At 37.2% G+C, this 17,701-nt stretch overlaps 1 protein-coding gene and 2 long non-coding RNA genes across 8 annotated transcripts in view; 1 reads left to right on the top strand and 2 right to left on the bottom strand.

The window, feature by feature from the left end:
* Nucleotides 1-5,931: 5,931 nt before the first annotated feature.
* On the bottom strand, nucleotides 5,932-14,871 carry LOC148190416 (uncharacterized). 2 transcript variants are annotated; one of them, XR_015776657.1, is made up of 5 exons: nucleotides 14,539-14,871; nucleotides 13,049-13,129; nucleotides 10,385-10,625; nucleotides 6,294-7,610; nucleotides 5,932-6,256 (listed from the first exon to the last, which is right to left on the bottom strand). It is a non-coding gene; the product is annotated as an uncharacterized LOC148190416 (long non-coding RNA). The 2 variants fall into 2 exon arrangements; XR_015776656.1 differs by having other exon boundaries at nucleotides 5,932-7,610; nucleotides 14,539-14,869.
* Nucleotides 10,566-17,701, top strand: part of myzap (myocardial zonula adherens protein) — a 13,309-nt gene continuing 6,173 nt past the window's right edge. For all 5 annotated transcript variants that reach the window (XM_042493143.2, XM_042493223.2, XM_042493304.2 and 2 more), the window contains exons 1-3: nucleotides 10,566-10,700; nucleotides 12,160-12,240; nucleotides 17,455-17,547. In XM_042493143.2, the coding sequence (XP_042349077.1) occupies nucleotides 10,623-10,700; nucleotides 12,160-12,240; nucleotides 17,455-17,547 (252 nt within the window). In that variant the 5' untranslated portion in view covers nucleotides 10,566-10,622. The remainder of the gene's footprint in view (nucleotides 10,701-12,159; nucleotides 12,241-17,454; nucleotides 17,548-17,701) is intronic.
* Nucleotides 17,499-17,701, bottom strand: part of LOC121948193 (uncharacterized) — a 16,838-nt gene continuing 16,635 nt past the window's right edge. Inside the window, exon 5 of the long non-coding RNA XR_015776658.1 lies at nucleotides 17,499-17,624. This is a non-coding gene — a long non-coding RNA (uncharacterized LOC121948193). The remainder of the gene's footprint in view (nucleotides 17,625-17,701) is intronic.

The raw sequence follows: 17,701 nt of genomic DNA, 5'->3' as shown, positions 1-17,701 counted from the left end.
AGCGTTTCAAGTGCACACGACTTGTTTTGTTTCGCTGCGTTGTCAAGTGATGCCGCCCATGAGTGTTGCATGTGGGCGCACCTGCTGCCATCCGGCTGTCTGCCAGCTTATGATATTATGTTCTGTCCGATAACATTCTCGTCTGAAAGTAGGCTTTTGCCGTCACACTCATACGCTGAAAGCCCTGACAGAGCTGCGCTATTTGACACTTTCGGATGAGAGCGGGTTGACATTTATGAAACTAATAACAAGCATGATGAAACACTCAAATTTGACACAACTTTCTTATTTTGTCGAAGGTTATGATAGATTTTTTTGTTAAATGGTTCATGTAATGTTGAAACATGAAACATGACTTTTCAATGTTTTCATTCCAATAGGTTGTTGCACAATGGTACAATGTTGCCTGCAGGCAACATTCAGACATGAAATCTTAAAAAAAAACCTAATTTTTATTTTGTTTACATTTCAAATGGTATGCGTTGTAACTGTTATTAAGTGTTTTCCAAATAAATTTTGTTCAAATTTTAAAAATTACTCTTTTTCATAACTTACCATTATGGTACAGTGTTGCCTCGAGGACAACATAAAGTTTCCAAAAAAATGTTTTCTTGAAAATTTCTTTAGATTATGTTTATTTGGTCTATTTTATGAAAAAAAACCCCACAATTGGCATATTAATACGTACCATAGAGGGTTGAAGTCATTGTATAGTATGGCGAAAAACGTCATACTATAGCATGTCAAAAAATAGTCAAAAAAGTGATCTTTCCAAATGTTGAAAAGTCATAGTACAGCATGTTGAAGCAGTTTACAATGTGAAGCATCAACCAATGTCTCCACCCTTAAAGAAGTCATTACAGAAAAATTATCCTATCAATGTAGAACCAGTTCATAGTATCGAATGATGAAAAAACAGTCCAAAAAGTCAATATTTAAAGTGTTTTATATATGTCAAAACCAAACTATACCATGTCAAAAAATGGTCAAAAAAGTAATCGCTCCAAATGTCCAAAAAAGTCATAGTACAGCATAGTGAAGCAGTTTATAGTAGAGCATGTTGAAAAAACGGTCCAAAAAGTCAATATTTTAAGTGTTTTTAAGTCATTGTATAGTATGTTGAAAAACGCCAAAATACAGCATGTCCAAAACTGGTCGAAAAAGTTGGGGTTCCAATCGTCAAAAAGAGTAATAGTATAGCATGTGTGATGACATTGTATACTATGATGTTTTTGATGTACTAAGCTGTGGCGTTTTTCCGTGATTTTTGACATCATACTTTACAATGATGTTTTTTTGTGATTTTTGTGAACATAATATACTATGATGTTTTGTCGTCATTTTTGTAAACATACTGTACTATGACAATTATTCATGATTTTTGACAACATAGTACACTATGGCATTTTTCCTGATATTTGACGACATACTAAACCATGACGTTTTTTCGTGATTTTTGACAACATATTATACTATGACGTTTTTTTTCGTGATTTTTGACAACATACTATACAAAAAAAAATGGCATAGCATACTATGGCAGCAAAAATGAAGACAAAATGTCATAGTATTGTATGTCATCAAAAAAAAACTTAAATGAAAAAATAAATGTTAAATTTTTAAAATGAAAAAATAGTATAGCATAGTATGCCATCAAAAATAATTAAAAAGTCATATTATGGTATTTCATCAAAAATCATGACAAAAAAAGTATAGCAAGTCACCTTAAATCGTCAAAAAACGTCATTTAATCGGATGTCATGAAAAATTTTAAAAAATTGTATTTCATGGGAAAAAAAGTAATAGTATGGTTTGCCATCAGAAATCATGTCATATTACACTACATCAAAAATAGTAAACATCATGAATTGATTCGATTAAAAATTATGGAATAAAAGTTATCGTATATTATGTTCCCAAAAATCATTAAAAAAAAAAACCCAAGCATAGCATCAAAAATAGTCAATATCATAGTCCAGGACATTCATGAGACAGCATGGCATGGCATGTAACATGTGAGCGAAATATAAGGCCTATTGCATTTAATTTGTTATCTCAAGATCTCAGTTAATTATGTAGTTATTTTGGGACACCACAGTTTTGTTATCTCAAGTTCTCAAGAAAATGACCGTGCTGTGAGAAAAAAAAAATTAGGAATGTATGGCAGCTTAGGGCTTCCGTAAAAAACACATTAAATATACTTTAATTTCATATTTTTAAAATGGGGTTGTGGAAAGACTCCCCTCTCTGCAAACTTTCCTCCCACTCATACACACAGCTGACTACAGCAGAAACAGGAGGTGAATAGACTGGGCTCTCTTATTCTCACTGGCTGCCTGGCTATTGTTGGCAGGGCATGACCTTCATTTGTTGCTATTCTTTGTGGAACAAACAAATCAACCGTTCAAGTGCCACAGCATTATCTCTCCCTCCTTCGTGTCAAGCCAAGCAGTAAACTAATAGGGGCTGCAGGCTGAACGGCTTAAGGGGGGAAAGTTGTGTATGCTTAACAAGGTGATCATTCCTCAGATTCCTTTATGTGCTTGAGTGACTTCAACTGGAGTGACTGCTGAAAAATAAAGAGCTAGACAGCTGAAAGAGAGGGGGGGGGGTGTCTCTCTGAGGGAACTGTGGGAGTTTTCTAATGTACAGGCTTTTAAAAGCTGCTCCTTTTTCACACTGAGCTTTCTGTTTCACAGGAAACATACAAGTTTAACAAGTCGTACAGGGACAAACAGCTCTGGCAGGTCAAGAAAAAATGAAAACAGCCTGTGATCCTTCCTGTTAAAATGTCACAGGGTCATGCTGCCCCCTAGCTGTAATACCTGGCTATGTAGTTTGGCCTCTGTGTAAGATTTCCTGAAAACTTAAGAGAAATCAGAAATATTATATCAACCCTTTCAAATCTGAGTAAAGTGGCTTGATATTGACCTAGGAATTAGAGAGAAAATTGTAAAAACTACAAGAAAATTACCTAAATTTTTTTGGGGAAAAAAACAACAACAGACAAACAAACCAAAACAAGAAAGAAAACAACCTGAAAAGAATGCTTAAAAAGGATAACAACTCTATTTTTTAAAAAAAATATAAAATAAAATAAAAATGAAATATATATATGTAGTTTTCTGAAATTCCCAACTTTTTGAAAAATTATTCTCTAAATCTACAAATGTCTTGCAATTTGCGGGACATTTCTTGTCAATTTGCTTATTGCCAATTTGATCATTATTTCCTATGTTGCCATAAGAAATCAAACCATTTTGCTCAGGGTTCAAGGGTTGAAATACTTGTGAAAGGCGTCTGAAAGCAGCACAAGAAAAGTGATGTTGATCCCGGTTTCAGAGCATTAACTATGGTAGCCAATGTGAAAACACAATGGGCCCAGCACGGCCAGTGTTTAGTTGGTCCGTTCTGGGCTACTGTTGAAACCCGGCGGTGCTACTTGGTCATCTCTGTGGACAGGAACCAGCTCCCTATATAGATATGAATGGCTCATTCTAAGTCATACAGGAGGTCAGTGATTGTAAACTAATTGAGACATACTTAATGTATTATATTTCATTTTTGCCAATATCCCCCCGCCCCAAATCCTACACACTGGACCTTTAAATGCACTGCACTCACCCCACGTGCTAGCAGTGGAGACCTCTTGCACAGGGGCAATGTTTCCTGGGTTCCTCGTCCTGAATGTCCCAGGACAACAGCTCCAACAGGTGGTTGGAGGCACCGAGGCAGCGCTCACGCTCAATAGGCTTGGCTTAGCAGACGGGGAAGAGCAGGGCTGAAAACACAAAGAAACACACACAGATATCTTGTGAGAAAATGTAGAGAATCACTGAGCAGCATATACTACACTGTGTTGTGCTGTACCTTTGTGGAAAAGACAGCAGAGGTCCGGGCTGCAGTCTGTCTGGTACTGACAGGTGCTGCCAGCTTCTCCTTTAGTTGCATTCAGACTGCACAGACCCCAGACACACAGCTGTTCACCACAGCCCTCTTTATCCTTAGTGCATGACTGAAAGAATTGAAAAAAGTTCATTTTTCCTTACCTTAAATTAAATGGATAAAATATGAACAAATAGCTGATGTGTCAGGAAATATATTTCATCTGATGCTGATGATTAAAAAGAAAATTACACAAACACAAGAAAAAAAACAAGAAAATAATGAGGAAAAAGTGCTGAAACTATATATAAAAAAAAAACACTATCTGTGTAATTTTTTGTAACATAATTTTAAAGAGGTAATTATAATAATTAGAAATATTGTTTTCTGGACATTATTCCCTAGGTATTTTTGTTTGGTTGTTGTTGCTTTTTTCCCCCCTTTTCTTAAACTAATTTTCAGATCATTGTCTTGTCACCTCTGACTAATTTATTGCAATTTGTGTGCCTTTTCCCCAATGTTTTCAAAAGAAATCAAATCAAATTGCGCAGCTTTCAAGGGGTTAAAAAAACTTGTGAAAGGCATCTGAACGCAGCAAAAGAAGATGTCAATCCAACAAACAAGTTTATTAAAGAGCAAGAAAAAAATAGTAAAAATTACAATAAAATGACCTGAAATTAAAAAAAAACCAACAGCAACCTAAACACATTTAACAAGCAAATTAACAAGTTTTTTAAAAAGAAAGAAAGAACGAAAGAAAGAAAGAAAATGACCTGAAAACTACATGAAATTGTAATAATTCTAAAAAAAAAAAAAAAGAAAAGAATTTTTAGAAAATAATTTTCTACATCTACTTATTTCTTGCAATTTGTTGTTCCTGGTTGCATTTTTCTCCACGTTCTTGAAAGAAATCATACCAATTTGCTCAAGATTCACAAGTTTAACGACTTGTGAAAGGCATCTTAATGCAGCACAAGGAAATTTATCGCAATCCAGGTTTCAAATAAAATGGAGGTCTGACATTTTGTCAGTGAAAGTTTAAGTGAATGTATACATTGGAGTTTTTTTATTGAGTGCAAAAATGGAAACTACAAATGGAAATGGATGCTTGTTTCTGTGCTCCATGATTTTTCCATCGGTCTGAGCATTAATAATAAACTGATGAGAAGTAAATGGTTTGTAAGTGGGAGTGGAGGCTGGTTTTTATCACCAAGCCAAGCTGTCAGACATATGCAGACCCACAGGGACATAAAGAGCGAGGTCTCCCACTCACACAAGCTATGTAACCCCTAAATACTTCCATCTTGATGATGAATAGCTCACTATAAAGGTTTAGTGAGTGATTATTATTATATTTTAACGGCTGCTTTACTGACTACAGTGCATGTATAAAAGGTAGATGACTTTTTGTAACTTCAGAAACCTTAACATGCTCTGGTCTGACATCATATTTTCAAATTATTTTTAGTTCAACACCCACAGTTAAGTTTTATTGTGTTTTTGTGTTGAGTAATCCAACAGTAACTGAAGTAACACTGCTCGGGTTCTGTGCAATAACGCCACGGTAAACAGCCACCGGACGCCTCAGGCCCTGAATACCTCAGCACAGCAGGACAAACCTGCTTTCAGGGCTTGTACGTTTGGAGTGACTGTATCTCTTTTACGATCAGCACATAGTTTTATTATATAACTCATATACATTTTAAACAGCAGAGTGCATTTTTGTAAAGTACCAAAGAAAAAATTCGGTCAGGAATGCAATGAAGTGAAGGAATTGTAAATAATGTTGGTATTATAAAATTCAGTTGAATCTTCTAACTAAGAAACTGATTTATAGATGTGGATTGATTAACCAGACGAATTATCAGATTAGTTTCTAATTTTTACTAATATATATTCCAAATGCAGTGTTGAACGCAATATTGTCACAGCACCAATGATCAGGCACAAGCTATAGAAAGAGAGAGGGACAATTGTTTCAATTCAACTCAATTCAATTTGCTTTATTGGCATGAATGTTTGTAAAACAATATTACCAAAGCCTCAGATACAATTAAACGATGAAATAAATACAAAAAAAAGAAAAGAAATAAATGATGTTCAAATCAACAGCAATCAAAATAATTTTTATAAATCGTTATACAGTTTTAAAATGGCTCTATCCCTCAACTACTACTGTGTACAGGCAAATCCACTTGTGACGTGTATTACACTGAAACGTCAGCAGCCAGTGAGTCAAGTGTGGCCCTTCCCTTTTGGATGAGGTCACTTTGATCACTGCACAGGTGATTAATCAGAGGCTATAGATCCATAAAACTGTTTCATTGGAAAAACGAATCTCTCTACATCATTATGTTACATTATATGTAACCTATAATAACATCATTATGTTATTATAGGTTTTTAACAGCCCAGTTGGCAGAAGGGAATGTTGGCATTATACATTTCTGCAAACCATGAATATGTTGTACGTTTCATACTTTCACATGAATGTTTCTAACGCGACGTAAGCACCAAAAAAACGTGCATTTTGAGCCAAAACATATTTTTCTTATTATAACTGTGTTTTTGTGCCTAAACCTAACCATGTTAAAAACAGCACAGTTAAAAAAATAAAGTTTAAAAGTATCAGCTACATAACATAACCGTGGTTTGCAGAAATGTACAATGCCAACTTTTTTTTGAAAATTGGGTTGTTTTCAGAGGATAGGTGTATGTTTTTCAAGTCTATCCATACACTTTAGGGCGACAAAACCCACAGTCCTCATTTTATGCAAAACCACTTCATTCATTTTCTTATCCTGTTAGTCACAGGGTGGCTGGAGCCTGTGCCAGCTGACACTGGGGAGGGATGGGGTACACCCTGGACAGGTCACCGGACTATCACAGGGCTGACACATAGAAACAGACAACCATTCATGCTCACATTTACACCTGCAGCCAATTTAATCTTTGTAATCTATGGTGTTTTTAGTAACGCTTACAGCCTTTTTATGTTTCTATCTCTCCACCCTGCTCAGCAAGGAAACTTTGTTTGTGTATACACAAGGAGGAAAGGACTGTAACTTTGGGAGATCCCCAATTGCTAAAGCCTCATATCAGCTTCAGCCGAACTTTAGAGGTCATTTCCACACAGAATGAAGACTGTGGAGTTTGTCTGCCATCGCTTACATGATGAATTTTTTTGCGAGGGAATTTCTATGCAGCCATGAACTAATAAGACTTTCGATATCAATACTGGACATGTCAGTGTTGTTTTAAGATAGACTTGGAAAACATTTGAACCTGTTCTTTAAAGACTACACATCGGTTTGTCCAGCAGCTTCAAGCTATATGAGAAAAATCAACACTAAAATACAGTTGTATGTTCAACCTTAAAATTGTACGAATCTCTGTGTGTGTACAGGAAAGAACTCAGCTATTTTTAAACAACAATAAAATCAAATGCAACTAAGTTTGAGTTGTTTTTTAAGGTTGTCACACATTCCTGAAAACAGTGCACCATTATGAAGCTTTGTCATTTTATCATGATAGCACATTTCTCTGTCAACAGTTGTAACAGTTGCTTTTTTGTCAAGCGGTTGCTAAAACACAGGTTAACCTAAATTCCACAGCTGCAGGGACACTAAACAGACAACAGCTATTGTTGTTGGTTTCAACAGCGAAATCCTACACAAGTAACTGCTCCCACACAGGAAAAAAAGATCACACACCTCGACTGCAACCTGCAACAAACAATACATGACAAGATATTACTGTGACAAAATGAACTACTAATTATCTTCTAGTGTTGAAGAAAATTCTCAGTAACAATACCACCCAGTAAAAATACTAAAGTAAAAGTCATGAAGGGAAAATATTACTTGAGCAAAAGCACTTGTACCATTTGCAGAATTTACTTTAAGTATGTCCTCTGTAAGTACTATGACATTATTAGATCTTTCGTATTGATGCATTAATGTTAGCAGCATTGTACTGTTGTAACTGGGCAAGGTAGAGCCTCAAGTGACACCTTCACATTGCTTGTTCTGTTCAACAAATACTTCAAATGCCCAAATTACTCTTATTTTATACACTCAACGTATATTGAATATGTAGAATCCTAATATGAAAGTAACTACAGCTGTTAAATAATTGTAGTGGAGTAAAAGTAAAAATTTTCCCCTGAATTGTCTACATGTTGCTGCTTTGCATGTCGGCATGAACTGAAATTTATTTGTTCTTTTTAAGTCATATGTTCACCACATAAATCTAATCGTTCTAATAAGGCTGACCCAGAATGTAGATCTAATGACAAAAAACTGAGAGCACAATCAGGACAGGAAGTGAATATGATCAGTTAAGGTGAAAGGATTTCCACGTGGATTTCCACCTGACACTGGACTTGGACAGAGGCCTGGCCGAGTGACCGGCTCACTGATTGCATAAGTAAAGAAAGACCATTTGTTTGATGTCTGGTTACTGATTAACCGTCAGAGCTGTAAAAATACCTCCTATATTTGTCCTGGGAATTGTTCTTTTTATATTGACTGATGTATTTTGACATCAGCTAACAGCTGATCTGTTTTGAAAAATAATGTACAGCCTAACACATTCTTGCTTGGCAACTTCAGCCTTTAAACTTTACTCTCATCGAGACTCTAATGTGTGTCTAGTTTCTATTAAAAGGGAGTGACTGCAGGCCATTCATAGGAGGAATGTGATCTGGCTGTGGGGGAATATTGTCTGTTCATTAAAGATATCTGACATGATGATAAGTGACTCTAAACTGATAAGCATAAATTCATCGTTCAAAACCAATTGACAGTGGAGTTGTGAGGCATAAGGTAACAATAACATTAAAAAATAATGTCTTCCTTTTCATCCCTATCCACTATCAACAGTATCAATAATTTATTGACTGCAGCAATTCCTGTACAACAAAACACCTTCTGTACATTAGTGTAGACCAGTTTCAAATTATGGGTAAGAAAAACTAGCAATATTACTAATGATCTAATAACAATAATACCATTATATAATAATATGAAACTGATAATGCAGTACTCATTATGCATAGTGAGTAGTTTTATTTTGGATACTTAAAGTTCATTTTGCTGCCAATACTTTTTTTACTTAGGCAAAATTTTTGAACGCAGGACTTTAACTCACTATAGAGTATTTCTGGTGTATTAATATATAAGCAGTATTTAAAGGTCCAGTGAATTGGATTTAAATGTATCTATTGGCAGAAATTCTAAACGGTTATCACGACTATGTTTTCTTTAGTTCATGAATACCCCAAAATAAGACTCGTCGTGTCTTTGTTCCTTTAGAATGATTTTCTTGTGTCTACATAAGGAGACGGTCCCCTCTCACAGAGTCTGCCATGTCATTTACAGGAGCCCAGAACAGGCAAACCAAACGCTGGCTCTTGATAGGCCCATTCACAATTTAGCATTTTCACCTTGTTCACACAACACTGTATGATACTGGCCACGAAAAATACTAACTGCCCCACACGAGAGATGCTGCCTGCTTGGCAAGAAGTCGAATAACAGGCATGGATCATTAGAAAATTGTAAATGTACCAATCACATTAGATTTTGCCGTATTTATTACGGGCTATCTAACATTAGGTAGCAAGCTAACTTTCTGTGTGTGTGCGTGTGTCACAGCCGGCACTGCCCATATTCAGCATGAATATCGTCTCTGCATTCGTTGATGTGTAAATGTACCCTAAATGTTGTAATTGAAGTGGTTGAGAAATTGTTTAAGGTGGATCTAAGTTTAACTATTTTATATGGTGTTTGATATTTTAATCTCCATTTATACATAATATGCAGATGATCCTGTGTTTTGAGTGTACAATCCTAATCTGAAAAGTGACTTGTAACTACGGCTGTTATATAAATGAAGTAGAGTAGTAAGTAGAATATTTCCCTCTGATATGTTGACTTAAAAAATTAAACATACTTAAGTGGATGTACCTTAAATTTGGGTAAATGTACTCAGTTACTTTCCACCACTGCGTAGTTAGTGACCAAGCTTTTGATAAAAGAAACATATTTTGTTCATTGCTTATAAAAACTGTGAAATAGACTATTATGTAGTAGATATATATTTTGCAGTTATTAGACTTCTGTGTAAAGATTTCCGTGTAAAGCCATAACAGATATTGTTGAACTGTGACATGAACAGTAAGTCCCAGTTCCTCTTATTAGCCACTCCTGCTGATAAGAAGGGCTCCACCTGTCCCAGCCCCTACGAGGCCCCTCCCTGAAAGTCCTGCTCTCTCAGTTCAGGAGGAATAGACAAGGGAGGCAGCTGAAATGTGGCCCGACAGGTCTGATGGGAATGCAGAGAGAGAGAGAGAGGCAGGCAGAGAGAGACAGAGGGGCAGGGAGGCTGCTGAGTGACTGACAAGCCTGTCAACCAGGTGGAGTTAGGAGCAGTCCAGCAGGAATTAAGACAATGACATAGTTGTGTTTGTGTTGCTGAGTGTGTTACTGGATCACACCTGATCACTTCACTGACAGAGAGGCAACTTCAGGGCCCTGTTGACTCCCAACTCCAGCACCAGCACCAGACTTGACAAAGTGGAATTTCCCTCCTCTTCCCTGGCTGGAGCCGGGGGCAGATGGTCGCTCTGAGAGTCTGAGCAAAACTCAGGAAGGAGCAGTGAGAGGAAGGGTGGGAGGAGGTCCGGAGAGGGAGAGGGAGAGGAAGAGAAACGAGGAGTGGACAGAAGAGGAGACATGCTTCGCTACGGTTCAGGACGAACTGTTTCCACCACCACCACCACAACAGAGGACTCTCCAGAGTCTTCAAGTGAGGTAAGAAGTCCCAGAGAAGTCAGGACACTGAAACTCTTCTCTGTTTCCCCCTTTTCTCTCCCTCTATTCTCCTCTGTATTTTGCAAACAGTCCAGTGTTTTTTCCCCTCCCTTTGCTGTTTGTCCCCCAATGCTTTTAACTCTGTAGCCACTTGTTTCTTGTCTGTATACAGTGGGATCAATGTTCCCAGTCCCAGCTAACACTTTCTGTTCATGTTTGTGATAGGATGTGTTCACTTACAGGAGCATGTAATGGGAGCTGAGCGTGTAGGAGGCAGGGCTGTCATGTTTATTTGAACAGCTCTCTGATAAAACAGGCCTTTGTACTAAACTGGCCTTTAAACTTATTCCCATTGTTTTATAATGATGAAAGAGCCTTGGTAAACTGAGTATGATCTGGGTTCATAACTGCAGTGATATGTTTTAGGGGAATATCTTGAAATCAATTCTTTAAACATTTTTAATTCTACTTTTTTGTTGTTTGTTACACAAGAAGTCACTCACTGTAATGTAAATATTACGTTGTAGCCGTAAGCATTTTCAGAGCATTTACATAAACTTTGTTTACAGCTCTGTTGCCATTGACTATAAACAAACCCATAGTGAACAGTTAAGGTGTGTGAGATCTGTTCTCTGCTACAGCTTCTGCAGGGGTTAAACTTTTTGTCCACCTGCCACTGTGTTCGGTGGATTTTAAAATCTACCCACCATTAAATAGATTACTACTTTTTTGGCTGGAGAGTAAAGCAAATCTGTGGTGGAAGAAATATTCAGATCTTTTACACAAGTAAAAGTAGCAATACCAAATCGTAAAAACAGTCTGTTGGCAGTAAAAGTCTTGTATTCAAAATTTTACTCAAGTGAACTTGACAAGCATGACCATCAAAATATACTTAAAAGTACCAAAAGTAAAAGTACTAATTATGTATAACGGCTGATTTCAGTAAAGACTTTTATATAATTGTTTAGAACTGTTGATGCATTGATTGTACATCACTGTACTGTAATGCTGCAGCTGGTAAGAGGGGGGCTAATTTTAACTACTTCAAATACTTTTCATATAATTTTCCTAACTCCAGAAACTTAAAGTTTTATCTTAATCTATTTTGTATTATTATTCCACGTCTGAAAAGTAACAAAAGAGAATGAAGAGTACAGTGGTTCCCTCTCAAATGTAGTGGAACAGGAGTTTAAAGTTGCAGAAAAATGGAAATACTTAAGTACAAGTGCCTCATTATGGTACTTAAGTAAATTTACTTAGTTACATTTCAATACTGAGCAAATCTAGCAGCCACTTGCATATTTTACCAGCATTTGACTCATGGCTATAGCAAAATTCCAGCCCTGGTTTAAGTGATTCAATGTCAGCTCCTCTACATTTTCACATGATGACATAATACAAACATTAATTTGCGTGCAGAATATGTTTCATTTGCTTTTTGTCTGTTTGTTTTTCTCAGAGGAGGATCAGACGCCTTCGCTTAACTCTACACGCGGGAGACAATGGCATCAAGGAGCCAAACACTTCAAACTCAGACACAGTAAGTCGTGTAATTCTCCCTCATTGAAATTCTGCAATTAACCACGCTGCATCCTGCTACATCCTGCCTATAAGTCTTGCCTGACAGCCCTATTTAGATAGGTAAAGGTTTTAATGAATGGAGTTTAATCAAACCACACACACAAAGGCACTCTAAAAAGTAGTGATGTGGAAGAATTATAAGCACTGAAAATACAACACCAATTCATCATATAATACAAATAAAGAGCCACAGAGATTTATGTGTATTTTATCATCTGGACCAGTTACACAATCATGGCAGAAGGGTGTGTGCGCATGTGATAATGCACCCACAGCTGTTTCACATTTACTTCAAAGCTCAACTCTGACTCGGTGTAATAAATCTATTCCATACAATAGAAAATATTTAAACTGCTAAAGACACAATATCTGACATCACATGAGACACCTGAGGCACAGTGAGAACTCAAACTAACTAAACAAACTTGGCTCAAAAAATTTGCATGTTCTTGCATAATTGCATAATTACACTCTCCATGTCTGTTAGTGCAGATTGTGACTGTGTGGATTATGATTGGGAGTCTATGCTGCAGGCTGTGCAGGTGTTTGCTGTAGGTGGTTCTGCCCCTAGCTTTGTTTGTGTTCAGGATCTGTTGGTCCAGAGGCTGATGCCAGCGTTTGACAGCGAGAGTTTGATAAGTGTGAGAACTTACTGTTGGCACTGAGAGGGATTTTGGTTCTCAAAGCGCAGAATCCTTACAGAAACATGGTGGTATGTTTTATATGAACCTTGGCCAGGGTGTATGGTATTCGTCTAGTTAACATACCTCAACACTCCACTCTGATAGCACGCTGCCGCAATCTCTGACTGTGCTTCCCTTGGGAGGGTGTGACCATGCCTATTGGAACTGATGACAGAGGACAGTCTGGTCAAGAGTGACTACAACGTGCAGAGTAACACACATGTGCTCAGTGATGACGTGTACTCCAATGTGTGTTTAGTGCGGACGTAAACTCTGCACCCCTGCAACTGTGCAGCTTGTTCTCCCTAACCACAGCAGCAGCTCTAACAGCTCAGTGGCACTGTATCAGACAATCAACTGAGGCCTGAGGTGCAATAAAGGGGTGGGAGGAAATGGAGTACAAACACAATAGTAAGAAAGGCCTTTGAGGATTAATAACATTATGGGAAATTTACTTTTTGACATTAATACCCAGAGTTAGCACAAAGACAGGAAAAGGGGAGACTGGTGCCTACCAGTACCTCTAACTGACATTTTTTAATAATATATTTTATCTTGTTTGTTTTATAACTACAAAAACATGTAAAACTGAATATTTGTTGTTTAAAGGCAGGGGGTTATGCACAATTAATGAGCTTTAGATGGTTTATAGTAAGATCTAAAAGTTTCCAAAAACAGAAGAGCGTGGTGATGCTGGCCTGGTCTTTTTTACTCAAAACAAGATATTGATTCACACATATTCCCTGAGACACTTTAAGGGCCATCTCTTTTAAAACACCTACTTCCATCCTAACAATCAACATCTGCATTGTCGTTATTTAAAAAAAAAAAAAAACATCTGAAAACGACTCTAATTTTGAAAAAATAAGATAAAAAGATTTATAACACTTCATGGATTTCTTTGTCACACATTTTTTTTGTAATTTGTACATATATATCAGTTTTGTGTTGCTGCTTAGTCTTGAAGTGCTGATTAATTATGCATTACTTTATTTTTTTTTTTTTTAATATGATCATTGTCATGGAATGGGAGGGGTACTTTCTTCATAAACCATTTTTGGTCTCTAACCTCTCCTGCACAGTGTCCTTCCATCCCTTTTTTCATGCTTATTGTCATTTTTAAAATATAGATATATGCAGTGGTGAAGGAAGTATTTAGATCCTTTACTTAGGTAAAAGTGCTAATGCCACACTGTGAAAACACTCTGTTACAAGTAGTGCTCTGAAAACGTAGAAAAGTATTATTAGATAAATGTATTTAAAGTATTAAAGGTAAAATTGCCCAATGCAGAAAAATACTTTTAAAAAATCAAACAAAACACACACTCATCTCTAAATAGTTCCACAATTAATTAAAAAACAACTTTAAAACAACTTAAATGTTTGCCCAATTGCCAATATTTTTTCTCTGACAACCAGCTAATTGATTAATCAACTGTGGCAGTTGTGGTTGTCTATTTCAGTAAATGTAGTAAAGTAAAAAGTCACATTGCAGCTTCTAAATAATCTCGAAACAGCCGCGCACACACAGCCGTGGTAGATATGATAGCATCGCTGCATTTGGTTGTACTCACTGTTTGTTTTCATGATCCAGCTGCTTTGGGTGCAGGTTGGTTTGCAGGATGTGTGGAGAGTTGCTGGGTGAAGCTTTGGTGATCTGTCTACTGTCGCGTCAAAACGAAATTATAACTCCAAACAAACTTCCCAGAATAAACAGACCTTTATAAAAACAAAGCTCAAATCAACGGGGCGATAAACGAAGTCACCAAACAATGACTAAGATTAACCAAACACGAGGCGTTTAAAGACTGACTGTATCCTCTTGGCGTCTTCCCTGCTCGACATTTTGCACACCTGCCTTCAGTGAAAGGGTCCTGGCATGCCAGGTCAGGTGACGCATTCAAATGACTCAAAGAAAATAGTAAATTATAGGTGCTTGGTAGAGATGGCCCAATTAGTACAATACTTTGCTCTGAAATTAAGTGGAGTAAAAGCAGCATAAAATAGAAATACTCAAGTTAAGTACCTCAAAATTACAAGTGTATATATAATTTGCATGTGAAACTAGTGCAGAGTGGATAAATCATAACTTTCAAGCCTCTTCAGGGGAATATCAGGGTTCAAGAGGTTAAAAACTCACCTCTCTGTGTCCTCTTCATGTGCTCATTGTGTATTCAACGCTGAGCTTAGCACTGTGCAGGTGCTGCTGCAGTAATCGCTGTTACATATGACTGTTATTGTTGCAACAGCATTTAGTTAAATGTTCAAATGTGACACAGTTGAGAAGGTCTACATTTTTATCCCAGTTATTTGGACATGTCCACTTTTTTCATTTAGCCAGTGTGCTTAAATTTCCCCTGTAAATTGCTCTTAGATGTAATCTGGAGGTCAAATGTAGGTCAGTGGCACTTTTTTTCAGTGTGTGACCATATGGGAAAGTAAAAGGAAAAAGGGACAACGTGAATTTAATCAAGGGGGAAGGAAATGACGGAAACATCCTCGGCCTGAGAAATCCAGAGATATTATGTTTCAGTAGAAAAGCTGGTTAAAGTGGTTCTTCATCATAAATTTAGAATGGGTGTATCCTGCAACCTGACACATCATGAACACAATCCAACTGATGACTATGGCCTGGAAAAGATGTAATGCATTTGAACCATGACAACCGCATGCACACAGAGGACAGACACAGTTGCTACATATAGAAGTTTCTACATCATTGGATTTTATCTCCACAATGGCTGAAAGCCTCTTCAAAGTGGACATGATTCAGTCGCATGTAATACATGAGAGGGACTTTGTGTTGTTATTTCAAATGCAACTTTTATTGTTTGTGTCAGAAATGAGAAGCTAATTCATTCAGTCAAGTCCTTTGCAATGCAGTCATATGATAAAGCAATTAAAGTAAACAATTACATAGTAACATGACAATAGACTGACAAGTAATTATTTCAAAGGAGCGTTTCTATAGTTTCATGTTCACATGATTCAGGCAATCAGTGACTTCTGTGCGGAGGTAATGCTCCTCAAGGCTACAAAAACAAAAGAAATTCTGTTGTCCTTTCCACTGATGTTAAACAACGGCTGCAGTTTCGGCTACAAGACGCAGGCAAACATTGTCCACCACTGTTGTCAAACATTGGCATTGTAAAATTCAAAGCTGGAGTGACAGCACACAGAGCATTGTTATTCAGAGCTCTCTCTCAGAGACGGAGGCTGCAGTGTTGTTAAAACATAAAGATGGCTGTTCTTCCCTCCCATCTGCTGGAATTCACATCCGCCTATTAGCCGGCCCTCAACAGCACGTCCTCTGTAGATGAAGTGGTGGAGAAATGTGAGGCTCTGCTCTGTCCACAACACAACACTGGCATCTTTGTCCTAGTTGCTCCTCACTCTTATCTCTGAGAGATGTGGAGACCGATGCCTCTTTTACAGAATAATAGGTCTGTCTATCTATCTATCTATCTATCTATCTATCTATCCATCCAATGGAAAAGAAAAAAAAAGTTTTATCTTTTGTTTCCCCCAGAGTATTACTTATGTAACAGGAGAAACCTGTGAAGCCCTCCCCATACCCACCGCAGGAACTCTGGATAACTATGTAAACATTGTTGCAGTGACATAAAACAAACAAGCTCAGCTTATACAACACTTCTCACATCCACATGCATAAAAACATTTTTAGGAATGATCTAGAAAAGAAATTCTAATAGTTAAATTAAGACAGTATAGAGTGCCTCAGGGATGCTGTTTTTCTAAAGGCTGATGTGGAAGTTAGCATTGGCGTGTGTCCTTGATAAAAAAAAAAAAGGCTTATGGCCTATGCCTTTTATGATTTCTGAAGTATAAATACCACTGCCAGAAGTAAAAAGCAAACGTTAATATTTAAACGAATTACACCTAACATCACCACCGTGATGGGGCTGTGAGGCTGTGTTCAGCATGAGTTCATTCTGTAGTCTCATTTAGCCACTTGTTACCAAACCATTTTTTTAAGATCAAAAGCTTAAAAAATTCACAAGCGTGGCATTAAATGACAAATTTTGTGTCGAAGAAAAAAACAGGGAAGTTTCTTGAGCTAGAGTTAACTATAGACCTTATTTCAGGCTTCTGACCAAAAACCCATTCAAAAAACCCACTGACTTTGAGAAAAGGGAAACAGGAGATATAAAATGCTAACTAATTTCTGAGATTAAGGACTCATTACTGGGGCACTCTCTTGGGGCAAAAAAAAAGTTAAAATAGCAAACATCTGCAAGATTTGTTTGCTTGCATCCTGAGTCTTGTTGACCTTTTCTACAGTACACGTAACCAGAAATAATCACACTATTATTATTGCAATAGAAACTTTGCTTATTAGAAGGTGTCAAAGCTAAATTTTTGCACAAAATAAAAATTATGTAAATGTTTAAACTTTCCAGGATCCACACCTAGTCTGAAGTGAAATACCCACAACAGCAATCTTGAATATTTTTATTTTGTTTTGGTAGGCTGAGAAAGAGAAGACCGTCAATGGGACATGGAAGAAGAAGAATGGGCTGATCCAAAGAGAGAGGCCAGCTGGCAGGGAGTCACCCCAGCAGGTAGACAGCCACATCCAACACATGAATAATAGGCATGACACTGCCACCGCTTCAGCACGTGTGTCACCATCATCCCTCTGTAAAAACACGTTTCACGTCATTAATAATGTATTCATGGATGTTCAACATGAACAGATGCTTGAAAATGACTGTA

Source organism: Plectropomus leopardus, chromosome 1, assembly GCF_026936395.1.
Source record: "Plectropomus leopardus strain MGB_pleo_1.0 chromosome 1, ASM2693639v1, whole genome shotgun sequence".
NCBI classification, from domain to species: domain Eukaryota; kingdom Metazoa; phylum Chordata; class Actinopteri; order Perciformes; family Serranidae; genus Plectropomus; species Plectropomus leopardus.
The sequence above is the reverse complement of the archived record's forward strand: the minus strand, read 5'-3'. Positions and strand labels throughout refer to the sequence as shown.